General features: G+C 42.6%; 1 protein-coding gene across 7 annotated transcripts in view; it reads right to left on the bottom strand.

The window, feature by feature from the left end:
- LOC128706516 (sialate:O-sulfotransferase 1) overlaps window positions 1-14,446 on the bottom strand; it is a 28,001-nt gene extending 13,555 nt beyond the window's left edge. For 4 of the 7 annotated variants that reach the window (XM_053801409.2, XM_053801410.2, XM_070091474.1 and 1 more), the window contains exon 1: window positions 8,463-8,592. In XM_053801409.2, coding sequence (XP_053657384.2) covers window positions 8,463-8,577 — 115 coding nt within the window. In that variant the 5' untranslated portion in view covers window positions 8,578-8,592. Of the gene's footprint in view, window positions 1-8,043; window positions 8,135-8,462; window positions 8,593-13,540 lie in introns of those variants that run through there. The other 3 variants (XM_053801411.2, XM_053801419.2, XM_053801416.2) reach the window with 2 other exon arrangements.
- Between the last annotated feature and the right edge of the window lie 2,023 nt (window positions 14,447-16,469).

The following is a 16,469-nucleotide window of genomic DNA, read 5'->3' as shown; positions in this document are numbered from 1 at the left end:
AAACCAGTTAAAGAGACGTAATTAAGTGGAGAGTCTCAATTCCTAAGTCTCCTTACCGAGACTTGTTCTGTAAACAGTCTAATTACTACGTGCCACTACCTGAATTAGTTGATATGCCAGTCGAAAGACACCAATTTATGGAAAAGGGTTAAGTTTAAGGTGTTATTTTGATTAAAGATCCTATAATCAATTTTTCCGTATGGGAAATTATCAGCCTCCAAAGTCTCTACCACTATTTCTGCCTCTAAAATCTCAACCAATAATTCTGCAACAATAACCACCACTAATACTTCTACAACTGCTACGTCCACTCATTCCCTCGACCCTACCATATTGTCTTCTGGCCTTCTCTACTCCTTCCAGTTGTACTTGACCATGGTCCAGAAAAAACGTCGTCATAAGATTCCTCCCTAAGTGCGGGCTTCTCATGAAGTGCAAACTCACTCTAATGTTGAACACTGAAGCTGTATCAAGTCATTTATACAACAGAAGTGTACTCGTACACTGATTTTTCTCTCCATCTACGCTACAACAGACAGGAAGGTGTCATACGATTTGGCTTATCTCAGATTCCAATAACACTTCCTTGATACATTCTGTAAATGCTTCCTAATCTTCCTGATAAATCTAACAAATGCAAAGTATCTGTGCATGCAAATAATTTCTGCCAATTATCAACTCTTTCTATATTCAGTATTACATAATTACATTTCAAAAGCAATGCATGAATTACACGCATTTCGGCGAAATAGGCCTAGGAATAACACAAGATTTCGTCTCGTTTTAGATGTAAAAATTACAACTTATTCGAGGTCAAGGATATTTCTCTGTACATGTAAATAAAAAATCATGATTATAATCATAACCACGATTATTAATATACATGTAAGCCAGCGAAAGGCCTCGGCCAGATGACCAAAAGCTCCAGCTGTGGGTCATGTGATTTAGATCGGCGTCAGGAAACACTTGCCTTGTTTCCTGACAAACATTATACCTACCTATAAGAAAGTTTAAAAAAAATCACGGCTGTCTCAGCACAAGATACTGCACAGTACTGGAGAAAAGATGATGTGAAATACCGGCCACTGTGAGACAAGATTCAAGGGAGGTGCTAAAATATCTTAAGAAAACGTTGCGCCGCGAATAGCTGCTGTCTGGTGAAACTTTTCCTTAGGCCTAAAGAATAAATTCATTACTAGACGTTACTTTAGTAAAGTATCCTAACACTGCAGTTGTGTCTAACTTTCACAGCAACGTTCTGGCAACAGTAATGAAAGTCAAGCTTAACGTTACGAAGCTCCAAACAGAATGATGGGTCGTCACAGTAAGAGTTGCCTTAGCGTGCGTCTCGAGACAGGTAAGTTATCGTTATTCAGGTGGTCATTTATATTACAGGTTCTGTAACACAGCAGTAAACATTACACGACGCACTAAGGATTACGTAGGTAATCTACCGCCCAGTGATTTCTTTTCCCCAAATGAAGGTCATCATTACGAAATCACATAAATTACTTTGAGCTGAAATATTTAATTAAACCAGTAAATAATGAGCAGTAAACTGAATATAAAAAATTCATTATGCGGCAAATGATTTGTAGAGACAAGTGTTACGAACGCAGGTGTAGTCTAGTGGCCTGCACACCTGGCTGCAGTACGATAACCACGTAGGAACGAGAAAAAAGCCAGCTGAGTAAATAATTATATTTCTTTCACTACATAGTAATCAGGTATGTACAATATATACAGCGGATATGTAAAGGAAGGCAAATGCAAGCAAGAGAAACGGTGACAACCGTCGTGACCAGACTGGGAGGTAGTAAGTCTGCCCAGCTTTGTTCACGAGTGTACCACATCACTTCACAACTTTGGCGAGCTTCCTTGTCACAAGTAGGGGGCCCCTACTTGTTATTGTACCCTTAGTAACTAATTCGCTGGTTGGGAGGGCATGCTAATATAAGTGTGTGACACACCGAATAAAAAAGTAACGCACTCTTAGCATGCCACACAGGCTGAGAAGGAATAATGAATTGTCTCATTAATTATTCAACAAAACGATTAGTTTCCCATTACTAAACTTTACAAGTATCTTTATTTCAAGAATTCATCAACTGGATCTCAGTGTTGGCTCATCTTTTTTATTTAGCTCTATACTTAGATAATTATTTATTTCCGAACCACAAGCAATACTGACTCGGAGACTGTGATTATTACTACAGCTGCGTCACTTGACTATCTTTATTGTCGAGTAATAAATGTTTCTCGGCAATATAGATACGCAGGTGTTGCTCGCGTGACTTATTAATCACAAAGATGATACTCCATTGTTAGGGAAGCGCTAATCCTGCTGAGGAATAGAAGGCAATTAGGTTTGATTGATCAGTGGAAGGGGAAGGACAGCTTCCATTCTTTGAATCGAGAGCCCTTCACCGGCAGTAACAGTGGAGCATATTTATAGTCATGTATGTTTGGCAGGACGAATCCTGGCCCGGGACTTTTTCATGTGGTGACCCGACAGCGGGTCCCGAAGGAGAGTCCGTGTGTGTGTGTGTGTGTGTGTGTGTGTGTGTGTGTGAGTGTGTGTACGCGTGACGCACAGTTACAGCCCTCAGACAGGAGCAGGGAAGAGTACAGCGTAGGGAGTTGGTGTTGGAACTTACCACACTCTGCTCAGATGAGCTATAAAGTTCAGCATAATTGAGCTTTGTTCAACTCTGCGAGAGTCTTCCATGCTAAAAGTTCATAAACTATAATATGGTTAAATGGCTTAACATGTGAGCCTAGTGTTTTCCTAGCAACTATTTTTTTATCATAGGAGTTTAAACACGGAAGCCACAACACGGCACCTACAACACGGTATCTACAACATGGCACCTACAACACGGCACCTACAACACGGCATCTACAACACGGCACCTACAACACGGCATCTACAACACGGCACCTACAACACGGCACCTACAACACGGCACCTACAACACGGCACCTACAACACGGCACCTACAGCATGGCATCTACAACACGGCACCTACAGCATGGCATCTACAACACGGCACCTACAACACGGCACCTACAACACGGCACCAACAACATGGCACCTACAACACGGCACGTACAACAGGGCACCTACAACATGGCACCTACAACAGGGCACCTACAACATGGCACCTACAACATGGCACCTACAACACGGCACCTACAACAGGGCACCTACAACAGGGCACCTACAACACGGCACCTACAACACGGCACCTACAACAGGGCACCTACAACAGGGCATCTACAACACGGCACCTACAACATACAACACAGGCACCTACAACAGGGCACCTACAACAGGGCACCGACAACACGGCACCTACAACAGGGCACCTACAACAGGGCACCTACAACAGGGCACCTACAACAGGGCACCTACAACAGGGCACCTACAACAGGGCACCTACAACAGGGCATCTACAACACGGCACCTACAGCATGGCATCTACAACACGGCACCTACAACACGGCATCTACAACACGGCATCTACAACACGGCACCTACAACACGGCACCTACAACACGGCACCTACAACACGGCACCTACAACACGGCACCTACAACACGGCACCTACAACACGGCACCTACAACACGGCACCTACAACACGGCACCTACAACACGGCACCTACAACACGGCACCTACAACAGGGCAGTCAGGTTTCCTCTTCACTACACAGCTAAATTTCTCTCAACAGTGCGTTCCTAATATCACTAAATAATAACTATAGATGAAGATAATTTTGAAGCTGAGAGGTCAAAGGATCGTTAAACAAGTTTATCGTTAAGCAACTCTATCGTTAAATAAATCCAAGCATTAAAAAAAATATTACATGCGTACACAACCATTATTTCGGATTTTCACATAACGACAGAGGAATAATTTAGCCGAAACTGCCAAAGCAACCAGCCACTGTTACTGTATAAATAATTTATTTAATGCAAAATGACTCACACTTTACTGAAATATTTTTTCAATTCGTTTTTTGTTAAAAATTTTCAGCCAATTCTAAATCTACAAAAAAGTCTTGATGCAACTAGTGTGTCTTTTAATGAACTTTATATATATATATATATATATATATATATATATATATATATATATATATATATATATATATATATATATATATATATATATATATATAATTATATTATCACACTGGCCGATTCCCACCAAGGCAGGGTAGCCCGAAAAAGAAAAACTTTCACCATCATTCACTCCATCACTGTCTTGCCAGAAGGGTGCTTTACACTACAGTTTTTAAACTGCAACATTAACACCCCTCCTTCAGAGTGCAGGCACTGTACTTCCCATCTCCAGGACTCAAGTCCGGCCTGCCGGTTTCCCTGAACCCCTTCATAAATGTTACTTTGCCCACACTCCAACAGCACGTCAAGTATTAAAAACCATTTGTCTCCATTCACTCCTATCAAACACGCTCACGCATGCCTGCTCGAAGTCCAAGCCCCTCGCACACAAAACCTCCTTTACCCCCTCCCTCCAACCTTTCCTAGGCCGACCCCTACCCCGCCTTCCTTCCACTACAGACTGATACACTCTTGAAGTCATTCTGTTTCGCTCCATTCTCTCTACATGTCCGAACCACCTCAACAACCCTTCCTCAGCCCTCTGGACAACAGTTTTGGTAATCCTGCACCACCTACTAACTTCCAAACTACGAATTCTCTGCATAATATTCACACCACACATTGCCCTCAGACATGACATCTCCACTGCCTCCAGCCTTCTCCTCGCTGCAACATTCATCACACATATGCAACAGTTAGGTATCTTTATTTCGAAACGTTTCGCCTACACAGTAGGCTTCTTCAGTCGAGTACAGAAAAGTTGATAGAAGCAGAAGATACTTGAAGACGATGTAATCAGTCCATCACCCTTAAAGTTTTGAGGTGGTCAGTCCCTCAGTCTGGAGAAGAGCATTGTTCCATTGTCTGAAACAATATGAAGTTGAAGTGACAGAATGGGGCCTTATATAGTGCCAGGAGGTGAGACGTAGGTTGCTTTGGGAGGGCAGGTCCCTCCCAAACCCAGCCGTTCTCACTAGTAGAGGTTGTCGAAGTTGATGGTCTGTACCAAGATACCCTTGTGTTGCAGTGTCTGACACTGCATATATATATATGCATGTGCGTGTCTGTGAAGTGTGACCAAAGTGTAAGTAGGAGTAGCAAGATATCCCTGTTATCTAGCGTGTTTATGAGACAGAAAAAGAAACCAGCAATCCTACCATCATGCAAAACAGTTACAGGTTTCTGTTTCACAGTCATACATATATATATATATATATATATATATATATATATATATATATATATATATATATATATATACGCAAAACAACCATTGTGAAAAAGTAGTGAAATTCCAAGCGCTTTCGTGACTTCTCGCATTATCAAGGACCTATAAAAATAAAAGAAACAGGAAGGCATATAAGGGCAAGACTACACCTCACAGTGTCGTCACAACAACCGAATCTGTGAAACACAACTGATACTCTTCCCAAGCATTAAGAGTATCAGCTGTGTTTCACAGAGTCGGTTGTTGTGATGTGACTGTGAGGTGTAGTCTTGCCCTTAAAGGCCTTCCTGCTTCTTTTATTTTTATAGCTCCTTGATAATACGAGAAATCACGAAAACTCTTGGAAGTTAACTATTTTTTCACAGTGGTTGTTCTGCATATTGTAATATCACCTGTTTATATATAATATTATATATATAATATTATATATATATAATATATATATCTATATATATATATATATATATAGATATACATATATATATATATATATATATATATATATATATGTGATATATATACATATATATATACATATATACATATATATATATATATATATATATATATATATATATATATATACATATATATATACATATATAGAAATATATATATATATATATATATATATATATATATATATATATATTATATACACACATATAGGATAGCAGATGAACAAGGAGGCTTTAGGAAAGGCAGGGGGGGTGTACCAGGTGTTTACAGTAAAACATTTAAGTGAACAGTATTTAAATAAGGCTAAAGAGGTTTTTGTGGCATTTATGGATTTGGAAAAGGCATATGACAGGGTGGATAGGGGGGCAATGTGGCAGATGTTGCAGGTGTATGGTGTAGGAGGTAGATTACTGAAAGCAGTGAAGAGATTTTACGAGGATAGTGAGGCTCAAGTTAGAGTATGTAGGAAAGAGGGAGATTATTTCCCAGGAAAAGTAGGCCTTAGGCAAGGATGTGTGATGTCACCGTGGTTGTTTAATATATTTATAGATGGGGTCGTAAGAGAAGTAAATGCGAGGGTCTTGGCAAGAGGCGTGGAATTAAAAGATAAAGAATCACACATAAAGTGGAAGTTGTCACAGTTGCTCTTTGCTGATGACACTGTGCTCTTGGGAGATTCTGAAGAGAAGTTGCAGAGGTTGGTGGATGAATTTGGTAGGGTATGCAAAAGAAGAAAATTAAAAGTGAATACAGGAAAGAGTAAAGTTATGAGGATAAAAAAAGATTAGGTGATGAAAGATTGGATATCAGATTGGAGGGAGAGAGTATGGAGGAGGTGAATGTATTCAGATATTTGGGAGTGGACGTGTCAGCGGATGGGTCTATGAAAGATGAGGTGAATCATAGAATTGATGAGGGGAAAAGGGTGAGTGGTGCACTTAGGAGTCTGTGGAGACAAAGAACTTTGTCCTTGGAGGCAAAGAGGGGAATGTATGAGAGTATAGTTTTACCAACGCTCTTATATGGGTGTGAAGCATGGGTGATGAATGTTGCAGCGAGGAGAAGGCTGGAGGCAGTGGAGATGTCATGTCTGAGGGCAATGTGTGGTGTGAATATAATGCAGAGAATTCGTAGTTTGGAAGTTAGGAGGAGGTGCGGGATTACCAAAACTGTTGTCCAGAGGGCTGAGGAAGGGTTGTTGAGGTGGTTCGGACATGTAGAGAGAATGGAGCGAAACAGAATGACTTCAAGAGTGTATCAGTCTGTAGTGGAAGGAAGGCGGGGTAGGGGTCGGCCTAGGAAAGGTTGGAGGGAGGGGATAAAGGAGGTTTTGTGTGCGAGGGGCTTGGACTTCCAGCGGGCATGCGTGAGCGTGTTTGATAGGAGTGAATGGAGACAAATTATTTTTAATACTTGACGTGCTGTTGGAGTGTGAGCAAAGCAACATTTATGAAGGGATTCAGGGAAACCGGCAGGCCGGACTTGAGTCCTGGAGATGAGAAGTACATTGCCTGCACTCTGAAGGAGGGGTGTTAATGTTGCAGTTTAAAAACTGTAGTGTAAAGCACCTTTCTGGCAAGACAGTGATGGAGTGAATGATGGTGAAAGTTTCTCCTTTTCGGGCCACCCTGCCTTGGTGGGAATCGTCCAGTGTGATGATAATAATAATAATAATAATATACACACATTTTATTTTTTCATTAACAATCGGCCGTTTCATATCAAGGTACGGTGACCCGAGAAAGAAGAAACACTTTCATCATCATTCACTCCATCACTGTCTTGCCAGAGGTGTCCCTACACTACAGCTAAAAAGAAATTCGACATATCAACACCCTTCTTCAGAGCACAGGCACTGTACTCACCACCTCCAGGACTCGAGTCAGGCTAACCGGTTTCAGATTTTTCAACACTACGGTGCTCATCACCAACTCCGAAGCTGTGGGACTGATTGCCTTATCTTCTGTATATAGTTCTACAGTCTTCACATGTCCTTTAATTGTATTGATAAAGCCAATGGATGGCGAAACGTCTACAAATAAAGGTACCCAGGTGTTACTCATGTCAGTGCTGTATACCACTCGTGTACACCACTAGATAACTTTGTTGCAGAAACGCTTCGGTAAAAAGAAAAAAGGTACAAAATTTTGTCCATGTATCTTCCCCATCAACTTTTAGCTACTGCAGTCAGTTTAACGTAATATCAAACTACAGAAACACAACACTCACCAATTGACCTAAACCTAAAACAAGTGAGGCCATCGCTGCGAGCGACGACACACGTACACTACTCTCCTCCCTCAACTCTCAACTCTAACTGACCCTCACTGAACTTCAGTTTTCATCCCCATTCCCTCCCGTCTACCCCTCTTGAGTATTCATCCATCTTCCATTAATCAACACAAGCTGTTACGGTTTTGATGAATTAGAAATCAACATCATCTCTAAAATAAATTCATTTTCACTTCCTCCTTTCTTCTGCGCCTCCCGTTTTCTATTGCAACACAAACGGTAATAATGTATTAAACGTAAATATACTGTGTTATACTTTAAAATATAAGGCAATTATATTTTATAAGATTTCAACAGCACGCTGCAACCAATAGAAAGCCGGTCCATAGACCAGAATATATAACCGATCCACAGACCAGGATACATAGCCGATCCACAGACCAGGATACGTAGCCGATCCATCGACCAGGTGACTAAGTCACCACGTCGAGAGCACGATGGGCCAGTGACTGGCAGCACCAACTGAAACATCTGCGTCCGGGGAGTGACGTGAGGCAGGTGTGAAGGTTACAAGGAATAGGTTATATATCTCATTTAAATGAGAACGTGCTGAGAGACTGACATCGAGCCCTCTGACATACACACACACATACACACACAGATGAATCACAGATGTTACGAAGCATTTCTTCAGTCACAGTAGTCAGGAAGTGGAATAGTTTGGGAAGCGATATAGTGGAGGCAGGATCCATTCATAGCTTTAAGCAGAGGTATGATAAAGCTTATGGTGCGGGGAGAGTGACCCAGTAGCGGCCAGTAAAGAGGCGGGGCCAGGAGCTATGACTCGACCCCTGCAACCACAACTGAGTACACACACACACACAATTGTAGGGCGTCTTCAGTATTTTTTAATCAAAATCTCTTCACTGGCTTTAACACATGATTTTGGAAAAGTCTTCTTAAGAAAAACGGCTAAACACTTACTCTGATCTTCCTTGATAACTGGAGACTGCAGTTTCTCATTTAAATTATGATAATATCAAATACATTTGAGGCCCTCATACATGAGAAACTGATGAAAGTTTAAGCTGATTTGAGGATACAAACTCCATGAATCTCCGAGGCAGTAGAAGCAACATAAACTTGGTTTCTTTATCCAGTGGAGTCATAGAACACTACAACAGACTACCCTCTGAAGTTCTCACACAAACATATTATAGTGCTTTAAGAACTCTGTAAGACAAGCTCTTTACAAACGAAGAAATAGAACGCAATTGTCGCCTACTTTTACCAGAAGTCCAACTCTACAAGAGCAACAGACTACTGGAGAGCGAAGTGTACCGGAAACCAATAACTAGGACCTCTTCCATTTCTTCTCAAATCACAACACACTCGTTGAGAGAGGCGTTGTAATTGTTTTTTTGTTTTTTTGAGAGCGTTGAGAATTTCCAGCCCTTATTATGTAGATGTGTGTAGTTATACACACAACTTTTTCTCCAGGCTACATTACCGAGCACATTATATCATTGAATGTAAGAGAAAGGCAGAAAGGAGCAACACAGCTAGACAACAACACAAAAAGGAGAGATTCGTCGTCCTGCCTGTTAGCCAAACCTCCTGAGAATATACATAAATGTAGGTGCCAAGAGCGAGGCTAGAAGAGTCGACCTATCTTCCAGCACCATTCAGGATCCCGTGGCGACTAGAAACGGACAACACTTTAAAACCAACACCGGGATATACTCCATCCCGTGTGGGTCATATGATGGAACTTATGTTGGAGAAACGTCTATAAGCCTCACATAACAGCTGTGAACGCCGTTGGGCTTGACTTGAATGACACAAGTATTGTTCTTCATCACGAAACTTGCGAACATCATGTTCTTCAAGAATGTCAAAGTCATCAAGAAATCTGATCTTCGCATCAGACAATGTTTAGTCATTATTCATTGCTACCAGAAATAAACTCAAAACATAGGGAGTTTTATCATACCCAAAGTACTTGCGCAAGTCCTATTCCTTCCTCCCCACGTACCTGGTGACGCACTCTGACCTCCGTGACCAAAACTCCGCGTCTCGTTATCTGTACTGGAATTCAATAGCGCCTGATAGTAAAAGTATCCTCGATAAATGTGTTAATACTCGCGTACGTGTCTTTCTCACATAACGAACCAGAGAAGACAGTAAAGAAAAAAATCGCCGGACCGGACACCACGGATACTCGAAAAAGGAACTGGCGTACAGAGTACTTGATATGCCGCGGACATATTGTGGATCTGGGCGATTTCAAATAGCCGTCTCTTCCTCTGGCCAAGAGTGCTTGTTGCCTGATTGGGTTCATACGCTGGTGAAATCAACTTACACCTCCACCCACTTCACCGCCTCATCCTCCACCTCCTCCACTTCCTCTTCCTAGGAAGACAGCTCTTCGCATGAAGGATTAAATGGGCCTTGAATTTACTCTTCGAATGAGAGCAGAAGATGGGGGAAGAGCAAAGATTATATATATATATATATATATATATATATATATATATATATATATATATATATATATATATATATATATATATATATATATACATATATATATATATATATATATATATATTTATTCTTTCAACACACCGGCCGTATCCCACCTAGGCGGGGTGGCCCAAAAGGAAAAACGAAAGTTTCTCCTTTTACATTTAGTAATATATACAGGAGAAGGGGTTACTAGCCCCTTGCTCCTGGCATTTTAGCCGCCTCTTACAACACGCATGGCTTACGGAGGAAGAATTCTGTTCCACTTCCCCATGGAGATAAGAGGAAACAAACAAGAACAAGAACTAGTAAGAAAATAGAAGAAAACCCAGAGTGTGTATATGTATGCTTGTACATGTATGTGTAGTGTGACCTAAGTGTAAGTAGAAGTAGGAAGACGTACCTGAAATCTTGCACATGTATGAGACAAAAAAAAGACATCAGCAATCCTACCATCGTGTAAAACAATTACAGGCTTCCGTTTTACTCACTTGGTAGGACAGTAGTACCTCCCTGGGTGGTTGCTGTCTACCGACCTACTACCTAGGATATATATATATATATATATATATATATATATATATATATATATATAGATATATATATATATATATAAGCCTTGGACCTGTTGAGGTCCAAGGAACAAATGAGTGTTGGACCTGTCCTTGGTAAGAGGAGGAACAAGATGGCGGAGAGCAGAGATCAGTCTTGAATCAGGTAACTAACGCTGCATAGCAAGACTGAAGCCCGAGAATTTTTATTTTTTTTTTTTACCGGTTCACTTAATAAGTTTAAGAACAGCCTACCTAAAATATACAACCCCCTCCTCCCCCCTCCCCCAAGATGCTACCTCAGCCATGGGTAAACCGAGGCACGTTTAAAATAAAGACTTGCCAGCGTCCACAGCCGCCCAGGGTTGAACCCGGATTTTTCGATTATTCTCGATTCATAAATATGAAAGGAAGACTCTATAAGACCCCTTCGTGTGATCTTCGAGTTCATTATTTAATCATTAAATTCATATATTCATACTCAGCAATGTAATAAAAAACTATTAAAATTTATTGATTATATTTAAACACATAATAAAAACATCTTACTAATGGCGAGATTTACTGTGTTCTCTGAATACAAAGTTCTCAGAAACCCTCTTCGTTTTCTAAGAATGGCATTTGCATCTGTTTCTGAACGACGTTTCGCTCTCTAATACTAACGATTAAGTTCGTAGTGGATGAAACGTTGCCTCAATAAAATACCATAAGCCTCAAGCCGTGTCCTATTCACATACTGGAACTTAACACCATTGATACGCATAACATGTATTGTCTAGTGAAGAGCATGTGTCAGCATAGTTGCTGATCCCTGTGTTGAATAGCATATCAGTATCATCCATGTGCTTTAGATAGGAGATCCCTAGGCCTGTGACTGTTTGTGTGACGTTACGGGATGCGCATGTGTACGTTCGTACCTCTGCCTCCGTCTTAGTCGACACTTAGACATCCAGGCTAGTACACGGCAAGGCTGGGCTCCACCTCCCATCATCACAGTTTGGCAATATATCGTTACCATCCAACAAGTGTGTCTACCTTCAACCCTCGATATCTCCATTTAAGAACCCCTACGATACATGTGTCACCCAGTGTGGAGCATGTGTCACCCAGTGTGGAGCATGTCACCCAGTGTAGAGCATGTGTCACCCAGTGTGGAGCATGTGTCACCCAGTGTCGAGCATGTGTCACCCAGTGTCGAGCATGTGTCACCCAGTGTCGAGCATGTGTCACCCAGTGTCGAGCATGTGTCACCCAGTGTCGAGCATGTGTCACCCAGTGTCGAGCATGTGTCACCCAGTGTCGAGCATGTGTCACCCAGTGTCGAGCATGTGTCACCCAGTGTCGAGCATGTGTCACCCAGTGTCGAGCATGTGTCACCCAGTGTCGAGCATGTGTCACCCAGTGTGGAACATGTGTCACCCAGTGTCGTGCATGTCACCCAGTGTCGAGCATGTGTCACCTAGTGCGGAGCATGTGTCATCCACTGTGGAGCACGTGTCACCCACTGTGGACCACGTGTCACCCACTGTGGACCACGTGTCACCCACTGTGGACCACGTGTCACCCACTGTGGACCACGTGTCACCCACTGTGGACCACGTGTCACCCAGTGTGGAGCACGTGTCACCCAGTGTGGAGCACGTGTCACCCAGTGTGGAGCACGTGTCACCCAGTGTCGAGCACGTGTCACCCAGTGTCGAGCACGTGTCACCCAGTGTCGAGCACGTGTCACCCAGTGTCGAGCATGTGTCACCCAGTGTGGACCACGTGTCACCCAGTGTGGAGCACGTGTCACCCAGTGTGGAGCACGTGTCACCCAGTGTGGAGCATGTGTCACCCAGTGTGGAGCACGTGTAACCCAGTGTGGAGCATGTGTCACCCAGTGTGGAGCACGTGTCATCCAGTGTGGAGCAAGCACGTGTCACACAGTGTGGAGCAAGCACGTGTCACACAGTGTGGAGCATGTGTCACACAGTGTGGAGCATGTGTCACACAGTGTGGAGCATGTGTCACACAGTGTGGAGCATGTGTCACACAGTGTGGAGCATGTATCACCCAGTGTGGAACAAGTGTCACCCAGTGTGGAACATGTGTCACCCAGTGTGGAACATGTGTCACCCAGTGTTAAGCATGTGCCACCCACAGTGGAACACGTGTCACCCAGTGTGGAACAAGTGTCACCCAGTGTGGAACACGTGTCACCCAGTGTGGAGCACGTCACCCAGTGTGGAACACGCATCACCCAGCGTGGACCATGTGTCACCCAGTATAAAGCATGTGTCACCCACAGTGGAACACGTGTCACCCAGTGTGAACCACGTGTCACCCAGTGTTAAGCATGTGTCACCCAGTGTGGAGCATGTGTCACCCAGTGTAAATCTCATGTGCCACACGAACACCAGTGAACATTCACTTACGTGACATCCTTGAAGGTTGCACGCCTACACAAGCCTGAAGTCACAAACACACCCTCTTTCTCGCCTACGTAAGACCCACTCTTGGCATTCCCTCGTTCTTGTTAAATTTGGAATTCAATGTCGGAATTTTCTGCTTTCCTTGTCCCTTGTTTTTAAGTAAGTTGCGTCAGTGCGAGTCTCTCAGCCTTATCAAATAACGAAGTTCGGTTTATTTAGTATTCTGGAAAACTTGGGTGCCACAGAATTGAAAAAACAAATATATCAATTTTTTTGGTAATGACTTGATTAAGCTCTTACACAGAAGACCTAAATCGATAAGACTCTATACATTGAGCAAAACATGACTTTCATTAAGCTTTTCACAGTGAAACATGACTAGATAAAGCTCTTTCCAGAGCGAAACAAGGCCTGTTAAAGCTCTAAATTGAGCGAAACGTTATCACAGTAAAAGTGTCTTCTGTTCATGGGTCTCTTTTTTCTTCATTCCTCGCGGCTGTCCGAGTTTTTGTGAGACAGTAAACCACTCATTTGTTGATATCGTTTTTACAGGAAAATTCACTGAGCTTTTGTATTAGTTCACTCCTGTGACAAGCGAGTGTGTGTGCTCAAGTGTTGCTTCACTCCTGTGACAAGCGAGTGTGTGTGCTCAAGTGTTGCTTCACTCCTGTGACAAGCGAGTGTGTGCTCAAGTGTTGCTTCACTCCTGTGACAAGCGAGTGTGTGTGCTCAAGTGTTGCTTCACTCCTGTGACAAGCGAGTGTGTGCTCAAGTGTTGCTTCACTCCTGTGACAAGCGAGTGTGTGCTCAAGTGTTGCTTCACTCCTGTGACAAGCGAGTGTGTGCTCAAGTGTTGCTTCACTCCTGTGACAAGCGAGTGTGTGCTCAAGTGTTGCTTCACTAGTCCAAGCTACTGAGGCCCGAGGTTCAGGTTCTTAAAATCGATGTGTGCCCGATAAGATAAGAGATAACAGGCGTTGGTGCCGATATTTATTGGGAGTTTGTATACGCCTCTAGATGCCTCTTTCAAATTACCGTTTTTCTTAATATAGAAAAATCTGCGGAAGATGCGAGTACGAAGGAGTACGAGGTAATCATTCCCTGAGTCCGGAGACGAACACATCTCCAGGCTGAGGAACTGCTGGCCTGCTTCAAGTTACCTTGAGTATGCATGGTTGAGCTGTAGTTCTTGGACCCTCCTCTTAACTGGACTCATAGCATCAAGTCTAGAAACATACGTGTTTTTATTTTATTTTTGTCCCCCCCCCACTCATACAAAAACAAAAGTGTCTATCGACAACTACCTTTAATTAGCACCCCCGCACACTTGAGCCACAGGGATGTAATGAAGTACTTTCTTTAATCTGGGAAGCGGGGCCAGGAGCTAAGTATCGACCACCGACAAACAATTAGGTTAGTACAGACAGTGAAACAATATGAACATTAGTGAACTGAGCTGTTTCAATATTTTTTATCTATTAATCATACTGACGACGGTCACTCGAAAATTCACCTGAAATAAATCTCTCGTTAATGATCATTAACTTGAGGGTAATTGACTCTCACTTTCACTCATTAACGTCATTAGCGCTCCCTCAATAGCTGCTCATTACCGCTACTGCCCACCATCGCTCACTTTCACGAATTTTCACTCACTTTCGCTTAATATCGATCACTATAGCAAATTTTTCGCTCATTGCTGATTATTTCTCACTTTCGTCTTCTTTCCCTCTCATTATCTCTCTCTCTCTCTCTCTCTCCGATTTATCGAATACTTCCGCTTATTATTCGCTATTCATCATCGCTCACCATCTTTCACCATCACACATCATCGCTCACAATCTTTCACCATCACTCATCATCGCTCACCATCTTTCACCATCACTCATCATCGCTCACCATCTTTCACCATCACTCATCATCGCTCACCATCTTTCACCATCACACATCATCGCTCACCATCTTTCACCATCACTCATCATCGCTCACCATCTTTCACCACCACTCATCATCGCTCACCATCTTTCACCATCACACATCATCGCTCACCATCTTTCACCATCACTCATCATCGCTCACCATCTTTCACCATCACACATCATCGCTCACCATCTTTCACCATCACACATCATCGCTCACCATCTTTCACCATCACTCATCATCGCTCACCATCTTTCACCATCACTCATAATCGCTCACCATCTTTCACCATCACTCATCATCGCTCACCATCTTTCACCATCACACATCATCGCTCACCATCTTTCACCATCACTCATCATCACTCACAATCTTTCACCATCACTTATCACTCACAATCTTTCACCATCACTCATCGCTCACCATCTTTCACCATCACTCATCGCTCACCATCTTTCACCATCACTCATCACTCACAATCTTTCACCATCACTCATCACTCACAATCTTTCACCATCACTCATCACTCACAATCTTTCACCATCACTCATCACTCACAATCTTTCACCATCACTCATCGCTCACAATCTTTCACCATCACACATCATCGCTCACCATCTTTCACCATCACTCATCATCACTCACAATCTTTCACCATCACTCATCACTCACAATCTTTCACCATCACTCATCGCTCACCATCTTTCACCATCACTCATCTCTTAGCCTCACATTACAGATGAGAAGCTTGAGCGCCGGCCGCTGTATATGCAAATAGAATTCAAATTTAAACCAAATAAATCGCTATTATTGTTTCACTTTTTTTTTCATTTTGGTGCCCCCCCGCCCCCCCCCCCCCCGAAAAAAAAATAAAACACTCCTAACAGGAATGAACGGTCCGTTTAATTTCTCGCCTTCTGATTCTCACCGTTTCCACTCCCTTTTATTTTTCCCCACTTTTTTAGGAGAATTTGCTTGCTTAGCGTCTAAAGCGTATTTTGCCAATCTGAGA

Source organism: Cherax quadricarinatus, chromosome 3 (genome assembly GCF_038502225.1).
Source record: "Cherax quadricarinatus isolate ZL_2023a chromosome 3, ASM3850222v1, whole genome shotgun sequence".
NCBI classification, from domain to species: Eukaryota; Metazoa; Arthropoda; class Malacostraca; order Decapoda; family Parastacidae; genus Cherax; species Cherax quadricarinatus.
Note: the sequence above shows the minus strand (reverse complement) of the source record. Positions and strands in the feature narration are given on the sequence as shown.